The 24,748-nt window shown below is 39.3% G+C and overlaps 1 protein-coding gene across 1 annotated transcript in view; it reads right to left on the bottom strand.

The window, feature by feature from the left end:
- LOC117521828 (retinal-specific phospholipid-transporting ATPase ABCA4-like) overlaps positions 1 to 24,748 on the bottom strand; it is a 98,991-nt gene that overhangs the window by 1,751 nt on the left and 72,492 nt on the right. The window contains 19 exon segments of the mRNA XM_034183180.1: positions 556 to 805; positions 1,430 to 1,522; positions 1,682 to 1,785; positions 2,030 to 2,164; positions 7,174 to 7,315; positions 8,343 to 8,449; positions 9,258 to 9,320; positions 10,384 to 10,504; positions 11,055 to 11,184; positions 13,260 to 13,383; positions 16,442 to 16,589; positions 16,846 to 16,961; positions 17,910 to 17,978; positions 17,980 to 18,088; positions 19,815 to 19,984; positions 20,302 to 20,376; positions 20,456 to 20,561; positions 20,702 to 20,734; positions 21,749 to 22,030. Of these exon segments, the coding sequence (XP_034039071.1) occupies positions 556 to 805; positions 1,430 to 1,522; positions 1,682 to 1,785; positions 2,030 to 2,164; positions 7,174 to 7,315; positions 8,343 to 8,449; positions 9,258 to 9,320; positions 10,384 to 10,504; positions 11,055 to 11,184; positions 13,260 to 13,383; positions 16,442 to 16,589; positions 16,846 to 16,961; positions 17,910 to 17,978; positions 17,980 to 18,088; positions 19,815 to 19,984; positions 20,302 to 20,376; positions 20,456 to 20,561; positions 20,702 to 20,734; positions 21,749 to 22,030 (2,377 nt within the window).

Raw genomic sequence — 24,748 nt, 5'->3', positions numbered from 1 at the left:
TGACACAACAACGAGCCAGTGCTTCTGTCGCAGATCGGCCTTCTCTCAGCAAAAGAGACCTGGTGATCAGACAGAAAGGAGAGAGGAAAAAAAAAAATTCTCTTCACACCATACAGAACTGCCGGTCATTTCACTGGAGTTATGCACAGGCAGACAGTTTTGACTTATAGTTATAATAAAAAAAAAAACTAATTCCGGACAAGTTATTGAAATTAACATCACGTCTGTTGTTTTACAAAGTGAAAATATCAGCTGTATGTTTTAGTTTTAAAGTAAAGCACTAATTTTGAAGGTTTTAACGTTTAGACACACATGCCGCATTGCATGCGAATGTGTGGCTGCTCACACTGCCATCTGCTGCCAGTGCTCATGCTAGTGTGAGCAGCCACACATTTGCTAAAAGTGATGGACTTAAACAGAATTTTAAGTTTTCAAATTGATTTTTACAAATGAAAAAATGGCAAATTTACAAATACAGATTTATTTGTAAAACCCACCACATGTTTCAGTAACTGTGTGTTATACAGACCAGCCAACCACTGACATTCTACACACCTGGTCCAGTGTTGTTTGGGACACAGAGTAGTCTTCAATGCTGAGCTTCTCTTTATTGGCCACCACCAGCTGGAAGATCCTGGCCAGGGAGGAGGAGGCGATCTCGTACTGTAGCGTGTTGTAGTGTTTCTCCCTCTGAACACAGCCGGGGAAGCTGCTCTCCATAAAGCTCTCAACGCATCGCAGATCTGGAGACGAGCCCGCTTTAGCTGCCTTGATTTTCATGGTCACGATGTAGCCGTCACCAAATCTGCATGAAGGTATGCCGTGTGAAGACAGAAGAGACATTTCATATGGATAAATTCAGTGCTTGGACATCACAATACTTTTTCACGGTCCTGAATGTGTTCACGTCCATCGTACAGTCAACATGGACATGATACCATTAGCAGGGAAGAAATGTATAAAATATCGCTACAATTTATGGTAGAAGCACCACATTATGTACAGACACTGTTTGATATATCATAATAATAATAATAATAATAATAATAAAGATATCATGTCCAGCTAAATTTTCCCCCTATGAATATAAATAGCTAAATCCAAGATGGCCGGCACCTGGAATACCTTAAAAATGGCATGTCTTTATTACATCATGTCAAACACAAGTGAAGTGTCGTTTTTTTGTTTTCTTGCATACAGAATCCATTCAAACCACAAATTACATCAATAAAATGTACAACAAATAGTGTAATGGTATTTTAAATCATTTAATAAATTATTATGTGGTAATGCTCACAAAAACAAAATATGCAAATCAGAGAAACAATCACGTGTTAGAAACAAATATGTTTGGTAATGATATCTTGGAGATTTCCATATGACTGTTTGCTGTCCTGATGTTTAAATACCACTCCAAGCTTCTCCTTACTTGTATTTGAGGTGCTGTATGGTCCCCAGACACTTGAAGGTCCCATTGACCATGATGGCCAGTCGAGTGCAAAGGGCCTCGCACTCCTCCATACTGATGGGGAGGAAAAGGAAATCTTTATTTTTTATCTCGGTTTGTGGTCACATGGAGCAAAAACAAATCTACAGTTCTTGGCAGAACATTTAAGTGCATTTGTTCAGATGTTGCAGTCGACTCTTATTAAGTGGCTTTGTTTCCTGATTAGATGTTGACCTGTGTGACGTTAGCACCACAGCCCTGCCGTCCTCAATAATACTCATGATGGCATTCCAGAGGAAACGCCGAGAGTGGGGGTCCATTCCCGTCGTTGGCTCGTCCTAAACGCATACAAGACGCAAATACACATGTGATGAGCAAATAGTTCCATATGAACAGAGACCAAAGTATCAGCACTGTCATCCTACAGCAAACAGCTCACATTTATGCCAAACTGAACAGAACTGGCTTGAGCTAACCCATATGGTCTCCCATCTGGATCTCCTCTTCATTGATCAATGCCTGCATTAAACGCCCACAACCCAAAGAACAGGCTCATGGGCACATCATCACCAGCTAACTTACCAGAAGTACCAGTGCTGGGCAACCAATCATTGCAATAGCTGTGGAGAGTTTACGCTTGTTGCCTCCACTGTACGTCCCCGCACAGCAGCCAGCATACTCTGCCAGACCCAACTTCTGGATGCACCACTGTGCCACCTACAGGAAGAAGAAGACAAGGTAAGTCCCAAGTAGGCCCTGAGGCTGACTGATGCCGTTGCTTATCATCTGATTCCGTAGAACAACGTGGATGAGAATCTATGACTCCATCAGGATGGGATGCCAGTTGAATACAGGTTACTTCCCCAGCCTAGGACTGGCATCCATTTACAGCTGGGTGGACCGAGACAACACAGCAGATGTGACTTATCCAAGGGCACAAATTGGTTGAGCTATTTGGTTGACAAATAGGTCAACAACCAGGTCTACATATAGGTAGCTCAACTTCTTATCTCACTGAGCTAGCTGCTCTAATATCAACCTACATGCACAGTAAATTTTGCAGAGTCAAATTTACATTTGGTCCCAGTCCAAATAGAGTTAAATCAACTCTATCACAGTGCTAAATCAGCTCTATCACAGTGTTAAATCAACTCCTATTGGAATAGAAACACTTGATTTGACAAGACGGTAGAGCTGATTTCACTCTATAATAGAGTCTATAATAGAGTGTATTTTACACTCTATTATAGAGTGAATAATACACTCCCACACAGTAAATTTTGCAGAGTCAAATTTACATTTGGTCCCATTCCAAATAGAGTTAAATCAACTCTATCACAGCGCTAAGTCAGCTCTATCACAGTGTAAAATCAACTCCTATTGGAGTAGAAACACTTGATTTGACAAGACGGTAGAGCTGATTTCACTCTATAATAGAGTGTATTTTACACTCTATTATAGAGTGAATAATACACTCCCGCACAGTAAATTTTGCAGAGTCAAATTTACATTTGGTCCCAGTCCAAATAGAGTTAAATCCACTCTATCACAGTGCGAAATCAGTGTGAAATCACAGTGTAACACTATCACAGTGTAAAATCAACTCCTATTGGAGTAGAAACACTTGATTTGACAAGACGGTAGAGCTGATTTCACTCTATAATAGTGTATTTTACACTCTATTATAGAGTGAATAATACACTCCCACACAGTAAATTTTGCAGAGTCAAATTTACATTTGGTCCCAGTCCAAATAGAGTTAAATCAACTCTATCACAGCGCTAAATCAGCTCTATCACAGTGTAAAATCAACTCCTATTGGAGTAGAAACACTTGATTTGACAAGACGGTAGAGCTGATTTCACTCTATAATACAGTCTATAATAGAATGTATTTTACACTCTATTATAGAGTGAATAATACACTCCTGCACAGTAAATTTTGCAGAGTCAAATTTACATTTGGTCCCAGTCCAAACAGAGTTAAATCCACTCTATCACAGTGCGAAATCACAGTGTACTATCACAGTGTAAAATCAACTCCTATTGGAGTAGAAACACTTGATTTGACAAGACGGTAGAGCTGATTTCACTCTACAATAGTGTATTTTACACTCTATTATAGAGTGAATAATACACTCCCACACAGTAAATTTTGCAGAGTCAAATTTACATTTGGTCCCAGTCCAAATAGAGTTAAATCCACTTTATCACAGTGCTAAATCACAGTGTAAAATCACAGTGTAACACTATCACAGTGTAAAATCAACTCCTATTGGAGCAGAAACACTTGATTTGACAAGACGGTAGAGCTGATTTCACTCTATAATAGAGTGTATTTTACACTCTATTATAGAGTGAATAATACACTCCCACATAGTAAATTTTGCAGAGTCAAATTTACATTTGGTCCCATTCCAAATAGAGTTAAATCAACTCTATCACAGCGCTAAATCAGCTCTATCACAGTGTAAAATCAACTCCTATTGGAGTAGAAACACTTGATTTGACAAGACGGTAGAGCTGATTTCACTCTATAATAGTGTATTTTACACTCTATTATAGAGTGAATAATACACTCCCACACAGTAAATTTTGCAGAGTCAAATTTACATTTGGTCCCAGTCCAAATAGAGTTAAATCAACTCTATCACAGCGCTAAATCAGCTCTATCACAGTGTAAAATCAACTCCTATTGGAGTAGAAACACTTGATTTGACAAGACGGTAGATCTGATTTCACTCTATAATACAGTCTATAATAGAATGTATTTTACACTCTATTATAGAGTGAATAATACACTCCTGCACAGTAAATTTTGCAGAGTCAAATTTACATTTGGTCCCAGTCCAAACAGAGTTAAATCCACTCTATCACAGTGCGAAATCACAGTGTACTATCACAGTGTAAAATCAACTCCTATTGGAGTAGAAACACTTGATTTGACAAGACGGTAGAGCTGATTTCACTCTACAATAGTGTATTTTACACTCTATTATAGAGTGAATAATACACTCCCACACAGTAAATTTTGCAGAGTCAAATTTACATTTGGTCCCAGTCCAAATAGAGTTAAATCCACTTTATCACAGTGCTAAATCACAGTGTAAAATCACAGTGTAACACTATCACAGTGTAAAATCAACTCCTATTGGAGCAGAAACACTTGATTTGACAAGACGGTAGAGCTGATTTCACTCTATAATAGAGTGTATTTTACACTCTATTATAGAGTGAATAATACACTCCCACATAGTAAATTTTGCAGAGTCAAATTTACATTTGGTCCCATTCCAAATAGAGTTAAATCAACTCTATCACAGCGCTAAATCAGCTCTATCACAGTGTAAAATCAACTCCTATTGGAGTAGAAACACTTGATTTGACAAGACGGTAGAGCTGATTTCACTCTATAATAGAGTCTATTATAGAGTGTATTTTACACTCTATTATAGAGTGAATAATACACTCCCGCACAGTAAATTTTGCAGAGTCAAATTTACATTTGGTCCCAGTCCAAATAGAGTTAAATCCACTCTATCACAGTGCGAAATCACAGTGTGAAATCAGAGTGTAACACTATCACAGTGTAAAATCAACTCCTATTGGAGTAGAAACACTTGATTTGACAAGACGGTAGAGCTGATTTCACTCTATAATAGTGTATTTTACACTCTATTATAGAGTGAATAATACACTCCCACACAGTAAATTTTGCAGAGTCAAATTTACATTTGGTCCCAGTCCAAATAGAGTTAAATCAACTCTATCACAGCGCTAAATCAGCTCTATCACAGTGTAAAATCAACTCCTATTGGAGTAGAAACACTTGATTTGACAAGACGGTAGAGCTGATTTCACTCTATAATACAGTCTATAATAGAATGTATTTTACACTCTATTATAGAGTGAATAATACACTCCCGCACAGTAAATTTTGCAGAGTCAAATTTACATTTGGTCCCAGTCCAAATAGAGTTAAATCAACTCTATCACAGCGCTAAATCAGCTCTATCACAGTGTAAAATCAACTCCTATTGGAGTAGAAACACTTGATTTGACAAGACGGTAGAGCTGATTTCACTCTATAATACAGTCTATAATAGAATGTATTTTACACTCTATTATAGAGTGAATAATACACTCCCCGCACAGTAAATTTTGCAGAGTCAAATTTACATTTGGTCCCAGTCCAAATAGAGTTAAATCTACTTTATTACAGTGCGAAATCACAGTGTGAAATCACAGTGTAACAGTGTAACACTATCACAGTGTAAAATCAACTCCTATTGGCGCAGAAACACTTGATTTGACAAGACGGTAGAGCTGATTTCACTCTATAATAGAGTGTATTTTACACTCTATTATACTAAAATTTAGTCTGTGGGATTCCAGGAAATGTTCACTTTCACTTTGACACTGTTGGCCAGCTCTGGCCAATGGAGGTAAGAGGATGACAGGTACCATGTTTCTGGACTATAAGTCAGACCTGAGTTTTACTCACACCAGAAACTCAGTGCAGCACATGTGCACACCACAGCCTGTGCTGGTCCTTAACATAAAGACTTTTAAATCCCGAAAATAAGCAAGCTGGACAAATAAATGTGTGATGCACAAAATATTGACTGTTATTTGAGGCAGTGTGAACAAAATAAATTGTCAGACGGACAAAGAATACTGGATCATCACAACACGAAGAGCAGAACAATGTTTTCATGCAGGAAGTCCTCCACTTCTGGTGTGTAACTTAAAGACTGTTAAACTCCAAAAATATGTAAGGTAGACAAATAAATGTGTGATGGACAACATACTGGATGGTATTTGATGTGGTTTGGCCCACAGCATTGAAAATACTACACGAAAAAGCTGAGTGTTTGATTTTTTTTTTTTAATTTTATAATCAGCTCTTAAATTAGGGCTTTTTGTGTATTATTGTAGTGAACTTTTATTACTGTTGCTTATTTCATTATTGGATTTTAGTTTTTAGTACTTTGATTTCCAGATAAGCCCTAAATAAACTATTCTTCTTCTTATTATTAATAATAATAATAATATTGAAAACAAAAACACAACTTAAACTCCAGACAATACTGTAACTAAGGGTACATAGATTTTAGATTCACTGTTATGAGCTTTTACTCTGCAGCACGATATTATAAACTGTGCCAAGAAACAAATGAATAAAATGGACAAACCTGAAGATTTCAGCACACACAAAAGAAAAAACAGATTTAATAATTGTTGTATTTCCCCAGTCGAGATAAAATGAAATGCTAAGCTAAACTCCCGGCTTCTTCTACACTGTTTTCTGGTACTGTATGTGGTGCTGCCCCCAGTGGTGAACTATACGGCGTCATGCTGGTACCGGTGTGTGTGTGTGTGTGTGTGTATGTGATGCATCATTGTACAGCGCTTTGAGACTCTAGAGCAGGTGGAAAAGCGCTATACAAATGGAGTCCATTTACATCTCAGATCTGATCTTTACAGATCAGAAGCAAGATCCACACCTTGATCCAGATTTGTACAAACATTTCACCTACTCTTCTTTATTCCAACAATTAGACTCCCTCCATCGGCACCTCATTTCAACACCTTTTCACAATGCATACAATAAAATCATGAACTCCTTGCCAGAGGGAACAAAACATATTTTTAAGCTAAAACTATAACATGATTTATGTTATAATGTGAGACTTTCTGGTTTATGAGATGTCAAGTGTGACTCACTCGAGCGATCTCAGACTCAGGGACGCCTCTGAGACGAGCGTAGAGGTACAGGTGCTCCCTGCCGGTCAGGAGCTCATCAATGGCATCAAACTGTGGGCAGTAGCCCATGTTCTGGTGCACATCCAGAATCTCTGTTAGGATGCTTAAAAAAGAAAGGAAGAAAGAGGAGGAAGAAGAAGGAAGAGGAAGGAGGAGAAAGAAGAGGAAGGAGGAGGCAGAAAAAGGAGGATGAAGAAGAAGAACGAAGTAGAAGCAGGAGGTTGAAGAAGAAGAAGAAGGAGGCGGAAGAAGGAGGAGAAAGAAGAGGGAAGAAGAAGAAGAAGGAGGAGGAAGAAGGAGGAGAAAAAAGGAGGAAGGAGGAGAAAAGGAGAAGAAAGAAGAAGGAAGAAGGAGGAAAAGAAGGAGAAAGAAGAAAGAAGGAGGAAGAAGGAGGAAAAGGAGAAAGAAGAAAGAAGGATGAAGGAGGAGAAAGACAAAGAAGGAGGAAGAAGGAGGAAAAGAAGGAGAAAGAAGAAGAAGGAGGAAGAAGGAGGAGGACGAAGAAGAAGGAGAAAGAAGAAAGAAGGAGGAAGGAGGAGAAAGAAGAAGAAAGGAGGAAGAAGAAGGGAGGAAAAGAAGGAGAAAGAAGACGAAGGAGGAGGAAGAAGAAGAGGAGAAGAAGAGGAGGAAGAAGGAGAAAGAAGAGGAGGAGGAGGAAGAAGAGAAAGGAGAAAGAAGAAGGAAGGAGGAAGAAGAAGGGAGGAAAAGAAGGAGAAAGAAGACGAAGGAGGAGGAAGAAGAAGAAGGAGAAAGAAGAAGGAAGGAGGAAGAAGAAGGGAGGAAAAGAAGGAGAAAGAAGGAAGGAGGAGAAAGAAGAAGAAAGGAGGAAGAAGGGAGGAAAAGAAGGAGAAAGAAGATGAAGAAGGAGAAAGAAGAAGGAGGAGGAAGAAGTAAAAATAAAACTGAATAAAAAAATCAATCAATCCATAAAATAAAAAATACTGTTAAGCATTAGTTCTTGATTTGTCTATTTGGAGCACCATCTGATCTGAGTCCAGTCATATCAGGACTGGCTGACTGATTGATTCCATATCTGATCACCTGATCCAGCACCGAATGCTTTGGGACGTATAGAGATTTTATTTTATTATTCTTTGTGTGTGTGTGTGTGGGGGGGGGGGGGGGTTTACCTGTAACCAGCCACAGTGGACTCCCCGGATGTGACGTCAGTGTCACCAGTCAGCATCTTGAAGGTTGTTGTTTTTCCAGCTCCGTTCACTCCCAAGAGGCCGAAACACTAACAGGACAAAAAGACAACCGGTGTTCTGTCGAGATGAGGTGCGTCGTATGTGTGCACTGAAAAAATTACTTGACGAAGTTCGCTTATTTTGATGGGCAAGTAAATGTACAAATTGTTCATCTGAACGTACTAATGTATAAAATCTACTCACTATAAAACGATAAGTATTTTTAACCTGGAGTTAGCTTATTTCGACAGGCAAAATATACATATACATACAGTTATGCTCCTAACGTAAAATACAGAAAATGTTTTACTTACTAGTCTATAAATACACTGAATACAATTAATAAATAAAAAAAACTTTGACAGAAAAAACACACAAAAACAAAAAAAACAAAATGCGCATGCGCAGTTGTACATCGAGCGAGTTACATTATCTCCCCATGTGCAGTTGCGCGAGGCACCTCATCTCGACGGGTGACATCTTCAAGTCTGGGGTAGAGCGATGTGCGCATGCGCAGTAGCGCGACGCACCTCATCACGACGTTCACCTCATCTCAACGGGACACCAGTCCTCTGACCCCAGGACAAATACGGAAAAAAATAGAGACCGGTCCGAAAAGAAGTCACTGAAATACGACATTTAAAAAGTCTGACATAAAAGTCTAATATTGTGTTTGGCTTCATATAAAACGCATGTAAACACATGCAGACACTCGAACCTTCAGCATCCTGGTAAGTGAAGGTGAATAAACCTTTGAATATCGTCTCCAGCTTCAGTGACTGTACGAGAGCTTGTGTATGAGATGATCACAGCTGAATACCTGGTCTGAAGCTCTGCGCGCTGTGTCAGTGATTTTACCTCTCCTGAAGACACGCCCACACAAATCCGATCCACAGCCGCCCTCTTCCTGCCCACATACGTCTGTGCAGGAGAAACGCAACAAACATCAATCAGAATCAAAGCTGAAAACCATGATCAATCAAAGATTAGAGACCAGAATCAAAGATCAGGCTCAAAGATGAAACATCAGCATCAAAGATTAGTAATCCAAACAAGGTTCTGCAATGAGATCAGTGTTCAGGTTCAAACCACAGTGATCAGGATATAAGAGTGGTGATTGGGGATATCAGTGGTTCAAATATTAGGACCAGGATAAAAGGATCAGGATCAAAGGTGAATCATCAGGCTCAAAGATTAGGGATCAAAATAAAGTTCTGCAATGACATCAATGTTCAGGATCAAAGCACAGTGATCAGGATATAAGTGTGGTAATTGGAAATATCAGTAGTTCAAATATTAGGAACATAATAAAAGGGTCAGGATCAAAGGTGAATCATCAGGATCAAAGATTAGTAATCCAAACAAAGTTCAGCAATTTCATCAATGTTCAGGATCAAAGAACAGTGATCAGGAGATAAGTATGGTGACTGGGAATATCAGTGGTTCAAATATTAGGATCAGGATCAAAGGTAAGGATCAAAGATGAGTGATCAGGGACAAACATCAGGGGTGCAGGTCAGAAATAAAAGCTCTGAAAAGGATAAAAGTCAGCCAGGAACAATAAAGATCAACAATCAAGATTAAAGAGCAGTGTTATAAACATCAGGACCAAAGGTCAGGTATATGATCAAAGTTGATATTCAGGAACAAAACTCAGGATCACAGGTCAGTCATCAGAACAGGTGAGATGTCAGGGTCAAGCTCACAATAAGGATCAAAGTTTTGTGCTCAATATCCTACGATTGTCTGTCTGTGGGTATAACTGGGCCCAGAACTCTCTAATGATCCTAAACAGGACAGGGGTGGTCCACTCGGTCTCCCGGGAGGTATGAGTGTCCGACAAGTTTCACTTGTGTCAGTTTGTTGGATTCTTGGCAGAAATTGTTTAAGAAAAAAAATTAAACAATGTCTTGAAACTTGGTGAAAAGGCTTGGTGTAGTACTACGTCTGAATATTGCATATTGTATAACTTGGAATTTTTTACCTTCGAAAGGTCTCTGACCAGCAAAATGTCGGACTTGCTGCCTCCATCGTAGATTCTCTTCCTCTCTGCTGCCACGTCGCTGTCTTCGTCTTTTACTGGAGGCAGCTTGTAGTCCGACAACCTGAAGACGACGACAGAAACAGAAACACTGTAGAATTAGTTTGATCACCTACAACAGCCTCGAATCGTGTGAAATACTGTATTTTTTGGACTATAACCCACTTTTTATTTTTGTTAAAATAGCTTGGGAGGTTCTATGACTTATACTGAAAAAAAAAGGTATAACGATATACAAAAATCATAGTTTGCTGTGTTTGCCGTAAAACGGAAACAAGAAACACAACATTAAAGATGTTTAGCCTTTGATCTTTTCGGCTCACGCGTGACTCAAGACTTGTTCTAGATGGCTACAAAATGCTTTTTCTTGGATTCTTGTGAAATATGCATTTCCAAATTTTATGCGATTTGTCGTCTGGAAATGTGTCAAGACAGGGTTAATATGTGGGACGACTCAACGCATCCTTTACACTAAGAATGAAGCACAGACATCTGAAGCTCCTATGTGCTGAAGCTCAACATCGAAAAACCCGGCTGTAATACTGGAAATAAAAAAACCTCTGTGATCTGTCGGAAACAAAGCTGAGATGCTGTGTATTTAAGCTTGCGTTTACCAGTGGTTCAAGAAGAAGTGATACTGGATGAGGAGATTTAAACTGAAGTAGATGAAGCCCTCCACTGCCATGAAGACAACATTCTTCCCCACAAAGTCCCACTGGAAAGGATCCACTCTGTGCTCTTCACCTGGAAAAATACAAAGTCCACCATGAACTCAAAGCTCACTTTACTGAGCGAGCAAGACCAAGTACCCACGTACAGTATTTGAGACTAAAAACTGCACAAATGTAATTTTCTTAAAGTGCTTGTAGCCTGAATGAATCAGTGTTCATTTTGTCTCCAGAGTTGAGTCTCAGTCACAAAGCGGACGTTGGCTGAGGAAACGGCTTCACCCGTCAATAACGACATTAACGTCTTAATCTGACTGAAACGTTTCCGATCACTGAATCCAAACTCATCCTTTACATTAATGCACAAAATCTATAATATATTTGTGTTTTCAAGTCCCACACATTTGTGGACTCAGTGCAAATGTGACTGCAGCACTCGAGAAGCTGAGTGAGGAGTATGGACTATGTGAGATTTCTATCATCTTGGATCAAGACCAAGATCCAGGCTTTTAGAGCCCATTCATGGGCCTAACGTAGCAGAATCCCAAAAATCTCTGTGAAACACCGGAGAAGGTGCACTCCAGCGATCCAAATTTCCTGTCTTCAACACAGGTCGACGTAGCCCAGCAGACGGCGACATTTGGTAGCAGTCCACTGATTTACTATGGAATGTAGTTCCTTCCTTCCTTATTCCTAGTCCTTATTACTACCTGCCCAAGGGATCCAGAGGAGGTGGTGCGTCCAGTCAAGCCTCAAACAATGGCAGGCACAGAGGTCGTGCACTCCGCGGGGCAATAGCGCAGCTTGGCAAAGCTGAGTGTCAACTCAACGTTTGAGACATCATGTGACGTAACCTATATAAACGCAACGTAACTCTGCGATTTCGTCACTTGCTATTGCTGCCTTGTTAAGACAGGTTCTACCTTCACATTTCTTCATAATTCTACATATTTCGTCATGCCCAAGGGATCCAGAGGAGGCGGTGCGGTACATCCAGTCAAGTCTCCGACGTTGGCTGGTGGAGGTGAACGGCGCAGTAACGGAGTACTAGTGGAGGAGACACAGTGGTAGCAAAGTGTGACTCTTGCTGGCTTTTTAGTATGTACGTCAAACATTTAAAGCAGGTTGAAAAATTTTTTTCAAGACCATGACGACTGACATCCACTTAGCTCCTGCAGAGTGTGGCGGACATTAATGTTAATCAACTTTTCACTCTCCGTCGGCAAACGGTCAGAGCATGGATGGACCATTAAAGACTTCCTGGACTCAGCCATCAGAAGTGCGTCTGAATGCAGTGAACATGCAGATAGATTCACTCAACTTCACATAAGTTGGCCCTCGGCCTTTGAGATTCACAGATACGTAGTTTATGGAGTCATGAGCTCAATGGACAGAGGAAGGTGGCAATGCCTCTGCAAGAAGATGGAGGTCCAAGTCTTCAGGGTCCCACCTCGTGTTTGTTGGTGTGCAACAACATTCCCACGTTAAATAAACCAATGCACACGTCTCTAGATCAACTCAACTAAGAGTCCACTTTCCTCACCACCGAGGTATTGCCACGACAACAACGATGGCTCTAAGACTTAGATGCTAAGCAGTTTTGACATTAGGTATCTCTGTACTGTTGGAATAACTGTGGTTATTTAGGGAAACTTATATCAGGCACATTTTTCTGTGTATGTTCCGGTGTTAAGGACCCTAGAAACTGAAAAAGCCAAACAAGACACTCATGTTTCACCGAGCAGCAACAAATAGATACTTTTGAAACACTGGGATCAACCAGTTGTTTGTGTGGGTGGTTACCAACCAGCACCCAAGGCACAGTGCGGTAAATTCAGCAACGTGCGACACCAGCGAATACTCCCAGACCTGACGTGACCTAATAGATACTATGATCATATCTGAACACAGACCTGCATGATCTTCTCAGTTTTATAATGTACAGATTTAATTTGCAGCTATGAAGAACACGGGCATGGAGGTGAACTACTGTACTCTTTTTATCTGAAGGAAAAAATACATTACATTAGTACATTAGCACTCTTTCTTTGAAGAATAAATCAGTAAAAGTTTTACAAGGACATCAGTGAGACTGTAAATGCAACTGCAACATATGATGCAAAATATCTAAAAATACATCTCAGCACTTACCAAATCTGGCATAAACATCAGTAACAGCCTGGTTCATTGCGAGGTCTATGAGGCCCCGTCCAAGGCAGAAGTGAGGGAAGATCAGCAGGCATTTCTTCAGCCACTCGTTAAACATCAGCAAAGACTGGTCAAACACACAACACACACATTTCACTGCCACGACCCAAAATCAAACACAGTCCCAAAGAACTGGTCACCATCAAACCCTCAACTTTCAATCAATGGTCAAACATGAGCGCAACTCGGTGCCGCTCCAGTCTGTAAAAAGTAGCACTGACTAACATTTTATTACTCTCATCAAGCAGGTTTCTTTTCCTTGTTTGTTTGTCAGCAGGAATCAGTTGATCTCAGTAGAACATCAACAGAGTTCAACGGAATCTGAAGGTGAAGTCAGCCTTGGTTCAAGGTCAGGTTTATTAAATTTTGGTTCAGTTCCAGATCAAGTGTTAATTTTTTAGCCTTTGTCTTTGATCCTTATCTCTTTGATCTTAAATGTGCCTTTTATCTTTGACATTCAAATCAAATCAAATCAAATCAATTGTATTTATAAAGCACCAAATCACAACAAACAGTTGCCCCAAGGCGCTTTATATTGTAAGGCAAGGCCATACAATAATTACGGAAAAACCCCAACGGTCAAAACGACCCCGTGAGCAAGCACTTGGCGACAGTGGGAAGGAAAAACTCCCTTTTAACAGGAAGAAACCTCCAGCAGAACCAGGCTCAGGGAGGGGCAGTCTTCTGCTGGGACTGGTTGGGGCTGAGGGAGAGAACCAGGAAAAAGACATGCTGTGGAGGGGAGCAGAGATCGATCACTAATGATTAAATGCAGAGTGGTGCATACAGAGCTAAAAGAGAAAGAAACACTCAGTGCATCATGGGAACCCCCCAGCAGTCTAAGTCTATAGCAGCATAACTAAGGGATGGTTCAGGGTCACCTGATCCAGCCCTAACTATAAGCTTTAGCAAAAAGGAAAGTTTTAAGCCTAATCTTAAAAGTAGAGAGGGTGTCTGTCTCCCTGATCTGAATTGGGAGCTGGTTCCACAGGAGAGGAGCCTGAAAGCTGAAGGCTCTGCCTCCCATTCTACTCTTACAAACCCTAGGAACTACAAGTAAGCCTGCAGTCTGAGAGCGAAGCGCTCTATTGGGGTGATATGGTACTATGAGGTCCCTAAGATAAGATGGGACCTGATTATTCAAAACCTTATAAGTAAGAAGAAGAATTTTAAATTCTATTCTAGAATTAACAGGAAGCCAATGAAGAGAGGTCAATATGGGTGAGATATGCTCTCTCCTTCTAGTCCCTGTCAGTACTCTAGCTGCAGCATTTTGAATTAACTGAAGGCTTTTCAGGGAACTTTTAGGACAACCTGATAATAATGAATTACAATAGTCCAGCCTAGAGGAAATAAATGCATGAATTAGTTTTTCAGCATCACTCTGAGACAAGACCTCTCTAATTTTAGAGATATTGCACAAATGCAAAAAAGCAGTCCTACATATTTGTTTAATATGCCCATTGAATGACATATCCTGATCAAAAATGACTCCAAGATTTCTCACAGTATTACTAGAGGTCAGGGTAATGCCATCCAGAGTAAGGATCTGGTTAGACACCATGTTTCTAAGATTTGTGGGGCCAAGTACAATAACTTCAGTTTTATCTGAGTTTAAAAGCAGGAAATTAGAGGTCATCCATGTCTTTATGTCTGTAAGACAATCCTGCAGTTTAGCTAATTGGTGTGTGTCCTCTGGCTTCATGGATAGATAAAGCTGGGTATCATCTGCGTAACAATGAAAATTTAAGCAATGCTGTCTAATAATACTGCCTAAGGGAAACATGTATAAAGTGAATAAAATTGGTCCTAGCACAGAACCTTGTGGAACTCCATAATTAACCTTAGTCTGTGAAGAAGATCACATTCATTCGGTGTTGCTGATTATGTCATTGATCAGAATTGAAATCTGGCCCCGCCTCTGAATACCCAATATGTTATAACATCAGTTAGGAACCTACTATCCACCCTTCACTGCAGAATGTGCTAGAAATAAGTGAGTGAGTAGTTGGGACACAATTTGGACATACTATGCCGCCGGCGCCATCTTGTCTGTCCTTTGACCTGGATGTTCACAGATGAGACAAATGCGCAACCCGGTGTATTCAATGAACATTTACATTTTGCAACAGCAGAGTTTTTTAAACACTTCCTGATACTTCATAAATGTATATTTGTACAATACCACAACCCATTGGACACTGTGACCATTTTCATGCATGTCCACTGTCTCCTTTGAATTTTCCCCAGATGTTTTTCTTCCTCGGTTACCAAGCTCTAGGTTTCACATAGGGTAGTGTAGTCTGTTTGAATACTATGGAGGTAGTAGATGATCTGGGTATGTTTCAAATACTACTCATACCTATTGAGTATTCAGACACCCTATGGATTTTGAGTATGTATACTAAGCTCGTAATGGGTGTTCGGATGAAGTACAGGATTATCACTTGACAGTGATTCCTGACCGGCAATCAAAGAGGAAGACAGGATCTGGATCAAAGATGGAGTTTTCCTTTAATATTTGACAACAACAGGCAAATGGCAATGAAAACATAATTTCCTTGGGAGAATTCAAAGATCAGTGATACGGACCAAAGTACGGCAACCACGATCAATGATTAGGAGGAAAGGCTTGGTAATCAGCATCAAAAGTCAGTGATCATGGTCAAAGTTTTGGATCAAAGTCAAGCAATCGGATACAAATGGCAAGCAATTAGGTTCAAAGGTGAGCAAATGGATTCAAAGGCTAACAATCAGGATTGCAACTGGGATCAAAGGCAAGCAATGAGGATCAAAGGTGAGCAATCAGGAGCTGAGAATGGTCAATGTGAGATTAAATGATTGATCCTCTGACAATGAAAAAGTAAGAGATAAAAGGGAAACATTAACAGAGACATAAACAGTGGACTGTTGGACTATGGCAGAGGAATATGTCCTCCAAGTGCTCGTCCAGTTAAACTTTACAGTCTTGTGAGTGAAATTACGTCAGTTTTAAAACTGAATCTTCTAAATAAACCTGTGGCTATTAATGATGGACTTAAATTCAAATACACAAACTTTTTTTTGTAAACGAGGAGAATGCTTGTTCTCTGCATTTCAGAAACATTTAAGTTATATACTCTTACCCGATTGTTTTCAAAGAGTTCCAGTATGAAGGTGATGGCGCTGCTGTTGATTCCGATGAAGAGGTTCATGCAGGACAGCGACACGTACGCTGTGCTCGGGACACTGAATAAGTAGGACATGGGATACATCATGGGCGTCACTGACCATCTGCAAAAAAAAAAAAAAAAAAAAAAGAACAGAAAATACTCAATCTTTCACTTTATTTCAGCTCACATTCACACCAGCTCTGTATTTTGTTCATTCTCTTCTCTTATTGCAGAACTGGAATAGTCCATTTCATTTTAGTGTGTTCAGTTATGAAATATCTATTTTTGGAAGTGAGACATCCTTTGAGAAACCAATGGGTTGCACTGCAGACAGTAACACCAGCACAGTACAACTTTGTGTTTTATCATTGACATACCCGTACAGCAGGAGTAAAGTGATCAGCGCCGGCAGGTTGGACGATGACGTGTAACACTTTTTGTCAAAAGCCATGAAAATGCCAACGACCATTGCAGTGCTGAGACAGTAATTTATCTGCAAAAGAACAACAATCGGCAATTTGGAATCGGAACAGAAATGTGCATCATACATCTCAGAACTCCACATTTTGCAATATTTATATAAAAGAAAGACAACAAAAAGCACTGAAGACGATATGGATCTAACACTTTTTCACTGACCCATTGAAACGTTTAACATTTATGTTCTATGCCACGTTAGATGCAAGTGAACCTATGGTCTTTCTGATTTGACAATCCCCCCCCAAAAAAAATCCTTAAAAAAATAGAATAATACTACCTATTTCAGAACATTTTGACCAACTTTTGTAAAGATCTGTTCATAAACAAGCAGCAGTTTTTTCATGGTGAGCAGCAATTCTCATCTTCTGGAAAGAAAAAGTCAAATCTTTTCCATGGGGTTGTGTGGGTTTGTGACCATGTTGCATTTCAGAATGTAACCGCCGTTACTCAAACAGAAAATACCTTTGTACTCTGATTTATTACATTTCTGGATGGTCCTTACAAATTCTATTCACTCTGTTCTCCATTAGGCCGTCTTCCTCACTCTTTTTTTTCTTTCATGGGTAAATTCATACAAAATCCTTCCTGCCGTGTTGTGTTACAGTATCACTGTTATTTGAGTATTTCAAAGTAGCTGCTGTGAAACAGTCAGAAAGTAACACTTTTTTCTTCTGATTTAATGCATTTCTTTTTGGTATCTCACTGACAACCACACCTGCTCCTAATCCATCATCACTCCAGCAAATACTAACCATCCAGCAGGTGGCAGGCAGCAGCTGGTGCATCAAATTTCATGAAATTTGAATGGGTTTGTGTCCATTATATGCCCTTTTAATGTGGTGAATTAAAAGATGATAATACTTATTGTTGTTGAGTTATGTCAACAAACTGTAAGAATAACACAACTGTTTAAACATAAACAGATCATCAAAAATTGTCCCTATAACCCTGTTTGATTTACCATGTCCCAGAAAAAGTTGGCCACCCAGTAGATCACAGGGCTGACCCCACTGACAAACTGCAGGTGCTTTGGCCATGGTCACGCGTTCCTGGATGAGGTAGAGGATGAAACTGGCAGGGATGAAGGACATGGCGAAGATGACACATATAGCCACCACTGCATCCACAGAAGTGGTCAAACTGTGGGAAGAAATTCATTTAATCACACTTTACTTTTCTAATCTGATCATGCAGATAAATTTAAAAACATAGCTTTGTTTGGTGTTTCAATGAGCTGTTAAAGTGAAGGAAGGTTTTAAGCTTGTCACACTCAGCTGAAAATTTAAAGCCTCAAGCAGCTAATTATGTCCAAACGTTTAAAAGGTAGCAAAGAGCAAAGTCATTGGGGGAAAACACACATTTTCCTGTTTGAACCAAGTCTGTAGCTGAAAAGTTGGTAAAATATTTCCAGTTCAAGTGTTTGGTCAGAATTCATGCAAAACACTGGATTGTTAGAACCCCCTGCCCCCCATCATCTTGGAAATTCAACTGAAGAAAAGGGTCGTCTTATATACGTACCGGCCCGGGCTTTGCGTTCACAGGACGCAGGCTTACTTTGTGCCCCTAAGGTGAATAAAAAAATCTGGGGGAAATAGAGCCTTCTGTTATCGTGGTCCAGTGGAATGATCTCCCTGCGTTACTGAGGCAGTCGGACTCTGTTGAGACTTTTAAGTCACCACTGAAGACGCATTTGCTTTCTATTTTATATGATTAACATATTGTTTTACTATGCTTTTTATTGTTTTTACTTTTTCAACTTTTTTATTATGCTTTTAATCTATTAATTACGCTCTTTGATCTTTTGGTTTAATTTGTTGTTTTTTGTGAAGCGCCTTGACAAGACGCTGTTGTGATTTTGCACGCTATAAGTTCAATAAATTGAACTGAATTAAAATGATATTCAGGGTTTAGACCACGGGTGCACAATCGTGTGCCAAGATGGTGCAGGTTTTCTTTGCAACCGATCACCTCAGGAGGTAATTTCACTGATGATCAGGTGTTTAAGTTGAGGGAAGAAATTTATCTATCTTGGCACACCACTGCCCACTCCTGGTCTAGACTTTTACATATCAATATATCCACAACAGTAGGTGGTGCCAAATGCCCATAAAACATTGATGTTGGAATTTGAAAAGTAAGTCCCCTCGATTGTTCCCTTGCTTTCACTAGGGGGCACCACAGCATATCCGAGGTGGATCTGCACATTGAATTGGCACAAGTTTTACATGGGATGCCCTTCCTGATGCAACTCCACATTACATGGAGAAAAGTGGCAGGGGTGGGATTTGAACTGGGAACCTTGTGCACTGAAAACAATCACAGTAACCACTTGTCAGAATATTAGTGGTGAATGTTGTGGTTTTATCAGTGTATGAGTTGGAAGGTTGTTATTCACAGTTTATTGTTGTCATAGCCTCAGCCATCAAACAACCCTCAAGCAGTCATGAAATAACAGTATGACAGAGTGTAATGGTAGAACCTGACAAGCAAAAAAATACTATCTCAAAATGCTTACAGGTAGAAATGTTTACAGTGGTCTTAAAAGTGGTCAGTCCAAAAGACTGCAAGCATGTGTCCCAGAACATGGTTGGAAAAAAAATGAGGAGCTGCCCATAAAAGGCATTGTTAATTAAGTGTGTTAGGTAAGTTAATGTCAGTTAAGTGTGCTCAGAATGTACTTTAAAAAATAAAAAAAAACGTTGAAAAAGTGGGGCTGTCTTATAATCAGGGTCGTCTTATATCAGGAAGAATACGGAAATTAAATTGAAAGACTTCATAGACGTGATATCAAGAATGGAACAGAGTTCATACATCAAAACACAAAGTATCCACAGACAACATGACGTTATTAAAGGGGCCCACTTACACGGTGACCTCTGACAGCTGCTCCTTGGTGAGGTTTAGAGGATGGTTGCTGGCAGTGATACCAAACTCCACAGGTTTGGCGGATGGAGGGAGGAACGCTCGCAGAATAGCGTTATTGGCCACATTCAGGAAGGCCACCATGGCGTGCCAGCCTTTGTTGTTGTACCACACCTGGCAGACCAAACCACATTTAATCAGTCCTGCCTTGCTAATTAAATTTACAAACCTGCTGTGTGATTTTGGGACTTGAAAGCTGACCTGGTTTATACAAAAAAACGTGTGTTGTGCCAAACAAGAAGCAAAAATACGAAGCCAACCAGTTTGAACTACTCGATTCTCAGCTAAAGTGACAGGATTTAACAGGAGGTAAAGTACTCCACATGCACCCACTCAAAGACGGTGAGCGATTGCACAGTTCGATTTTACCTGCATTAATGCTGATTATTCATTTGGAACAAACCCCCGTATAATCATCCAGACGCACCTACCTTTACGTTAAATTCACTTTCCATGTATTGCAAGAAAGTACCGATCTCCTTCAGCGTGCGCCTACTGTAGTAGCCCTGTTGAAGACAAAGCACATCAAGAAGTGCCCAGGATGTAGCGCCCCCTCAGGTTTGAAAAAGAAAACAGTTTCAGTACCGCCGTCACATTGAACATTCTTCCGAGTTGGTAGAAAACATTCTGGATGGTTCTGGGGTCGACGTCCAGGATGGGAAGCTGTCCTCCGACCGACAGACCTCCATATCTGAGGACAGAGAAAGCTGATACTCACTAATTACCTGCAAACATCTGCAGAGAATCTCGCCAACAAGCATGAGAGAAACTGTAGGACTGTTATGCAAAAATATATATATATTTAGAAATTATGAGCAAGTAATTTCTTACCTTTGCTCATTCACCCAGTACTTGCTCTTCAAACTGTGCAAGAAAAAAAAGAACGATAATTTGAACTAGCATGTTGCCCGTGGGGATCCACGGGCTCCAGATTGGGTAGTGTTATAAAATAGGTAGCTGACATTTTTCAATGGTGGTAATAAATTATGCAAAGTTTCTATAAAGAGTTGGAATGGCGTGTGAGTACAGAATGTTTTTAGAACCTCAAACAGTTTTTTAGAAGAAGAACATTTCACTTTTATTTCCTGTTAATTATGTAACTTTTTAATGTTTATTTAATGTCTTAATATATTTATAAATTGTTTAGGTTTTTGTTATCCAATATACACTATTATTATCATTATTAGTATTATTAATATTATTTTATTATTACTTCTATTTTGTCATTTGATTTTTAAACCACAATGGATATAAGTGTTTTCACTTTCTTGTGTCACCCCTGTATTTTAACATATTTACAATTATATTATGTACTTACATTGAACTTACTAAATAAAATCATGCACGCTTTTAATATATAGATCATTTACTGCCCCCTGCTGGAATGGCATGTGAGTCCAGAATGTAATCATTAATATCCATTGTTCAGCGTTAACTTATATCTCCAAAAATATTAGTTCTATCAATGTTCCATTTCAGCAGCGTTCATCCTTCACCAAAAATACATAAACATACCAAACTGCAAATGTCAGATCTCCACAGTTTGTCCATGATTGAAGTTACATGCACGCATGCAGAGCTTTTTGTCAATTCTGCATTCTGCAGCAAGCAGGTGCTTTTATTTTTTACACACCCACAAACAGTGACGGTGGCAGAAGACATTAAACACACTACACTTTTCACTCATTGTAATGGCAACATGACAATTAACTAAATTGACTAAACCAATTGAACTACAAAAATGCAGTGGACGTTGTGCTGTAATGCACCATGGGAGTTCAGGGTTTTGGGGTTTTAAATGTTGTTACTGTGGCTCATGTTAGTTTAACAGTGTTGCTAGTGTTACTGATTTATTGTGTTTTTTGCATTCAAACCCACCTGGTTCTGATGAGACCCGGATATGTTTTCACCAGATAGTCAGAAATATTCCTGTTGGTCAGATCCAGCATCGTGTCTCCTGTGAGCTCGATCCGTTGCCGAGGGGGCGGGCCCCCGGCTCCGGCCGGACAGATGGGCATCATGGTCAGCTTCTTAAAGCTGCTGCACTGACAGGATGGAGACGGGTTCATCTGGTTCCACTCAGGACTCTGCAGGATGCTGATGACTTCAGGGGAGACATCAGGATACCCCCACAGCGAGGTACTGTTACCACAAGACATTCTGGGTAAAGACAAGCACAGAAATGTATAAAAGATGAAAACCAAGCAGCGAGGAAATGTGTAATTTTATGTCTACATGGTCAGAGGCAGGAGATGCTGTTAGAGCCTGGATTTTATGAACAAAAACAAAGTTTACATCATTTGAAGGAGACGCAGCACAAAGTAAATGAAGTTTTTTAATCCGACCTGTTGGCAGCACACAGAATAAATGACTTTTTTTTTTTTAATCTGACCTGTTGGCAGCACACAGAATAAATTAGATTTTTTTTAAATCTGACTTGTTGTTAACACACAGAATAAATGACATTTTTTTTTTTTTTTTTAATCTGACCTGTTGGCAGCACATAGAGTAAATGCAGATTTTTAATCTGACCTGTTGGCAGCACACAGAGTAAATGAGGATTTTTAATCTGACCTGTTGGCAGCACACAGAGTAAATGAGGATTTTTAATCTGACCTGTTGGCAGCACACAGAGTAAATGAAGTTTTTTAATCCGATCTGTTGGCAGCACACAGAATAAATTAGATTTTTTTTTTTATCTGACGTGTTGTTAACACACAGAATAAATGAAGTTTTTTTAATGTGACCTGTTGGCAGCACACAGAGTAAATGAAGTTTTTTAATCCGATCTGTTGGCAGCACAAAGAATAAATTAGATTTTTTTTTTTTAATCTGACTTGTTGTTAACACACAGAATAAATGAAGTTTTTTTTTTAATCTGACCTGTTGGCAGCACACAGAGTAAATGAAGTTTTTTTTAATCCGATCTGTTGGCAGCACACAGAGTAAATGAAGTTTTTTAATCCGATCTGTTGGCAGCACACAGAGTGAATGAGGATTTTTAATCTGACCTGTTGGCAGCACACAGAATAAATGAGGATTTTTAATCTGACCTGTTGGCAGCACAGAGAGTAAATTAAGTTTTTTAATCCGATCTGTTGGCAGCACACAGAGTAAATGAAGTTTTTTAAATCTGACCTGTTGGCAGCACACAGAATAAATTAGATTTTTTTTTTTTATCTGACTTGTTGTTAACACACAGAACAAATGAAGTTTTTTTTTTTTAATCTGACCTGTTGGCAGCACACAGAGTAAATTAAGTTTTTTTTAATCTGACCTGTTGGCAGCACACAGAATAAATTAGATTTTTTTTTTTTTTTTATCTGACTTGTTGTTAACACACAGAATAAATGAAGTTTTTTTTAATCTGACCTGTTGGCAGCACACAGAGTAAATGAAGTTTTTTAATCCGATCTGTTGGCAGCACACAGAATAAATTAGATTTTTTTTTTTTATCTGACTTGTTAACACACAGAATAAATGAAGTTTTTTTTTTAATCTGACCTGTTGGCAGCACACAGAATAAATGAGGATTTTTAATCTGACCTGTTGGCAGCACATAGAGTAAATGCAGATTTTTAATCTGACCTATTGGCAGCAGTAAATGAGGATTTTTAATCTGACCTGTTGGCAGCACAGAGAGTAAATGAAGTTTTTTAATCTGACCTGTTGGCAGCACACAGAATAAATTTGATTTTTTTTTTTTATCTGACATGTTGTTAACACACAGAACAAATGAAGTTTTTTTTTTTAATCTGACCTGTTGGCAGCACACAGAATAAATGAGGATTTTTAATCTGACCTGTTGGCAGCACATAGAGTAAATGCAGATTTTTAATCTGACCTATTGGCAGCAGTAAATGAGGATTTTTAATCTGACCTGTTGGCAGCACACAGAGTAAATTAAGTTTTTTAATCCGATCTGTTGGCAGCACAGAGTAAATGAAGTTTTTTAATCCAATCTGTTGGCAGCACACAGAGTAAATGAAGTTTTTTTAATCTGACCTGTTGGCAGCACACAGAGTAAATGAAGTTTTTTAATCTGACCTGTTGGCAGCACACAGAATAAATTAGATTTTTTTTTTATCTGACGTGTTGTTAACACACAGAATAAATGAAGTTTTTTAATCTGACCTGTTGGCAGCACACAGAGTAAATGAAGTTTTTTTAATCCGATCTGTTGGCAGCACACAGAGTAAATGAGGATTTTTAATCTGACCTGTTGGCAGCACACAGAATAAATGAGGATTTTTAATCTGACCTGTTGGCAGCACAGAGAGTAAATTAAGTTTTTTAATCTGATCTGTTGGCAGCACACAGAGTAAATGAGGATTTTTAATCTGACCTGTTGGCAGCACACAGAATAAATGAGGATTTTTAATCTGACCTGTTGGCAGCACACAGAGTAAATGAGGATTTTTAATCTGACCTGTTGGCAGCACACAGAATAAATGAGGATTTTTAATCTGACCTGTTGGCAGCACACAGAATAAATGAGGATTTTTAATCTGACCTGTTGGCAGCACACAGAATAAATGAGGATTTTTAATCTGACCTGTTGGCAGCACACAGAGTAAATGAGGATTTTTAATCTGACCTGTTGGCAGCACACAGAATAAATGAGGATTTTTAATCTGACCTGTTGGCAGCACAGAGAGTAAATTAAGTTTTTTAATCCGATCTGTTGGCAGCACACAGAGTAAATGAGGATTTTTAATCTGACCTGTTGGCAGCACACAGAATAAATGAGGATTTTTAATCTGACCTGTTGGCAGCACAGAGAGTAAATTAAGTTTTTTAATCTGATCTGTTGGCAGCACAGAGTAAATTAAGTTTTTTAAATCTGACCTGTTGGCAGCACACAGAATAAATTAGATT

The sequence above is a fragment of the Thalassophryne amazonica genome, chromosome 12 (assembly GCF_902500255.1).
Source record: "Thalassophryne amazonica chromosome 12, fThaAma1.1, whole genome shotgun sequence".
NCBI classification, from domain to species: Eukaryota; Metazoa; Chordata; class Actinopteri; order Batrachoidiformes; family Batrachoididae; genus Thalassophryne; species Thalassophryne amazonica.
This window is presented reverse-complemented; position numbering and strand designations above follow the sequence as displayed.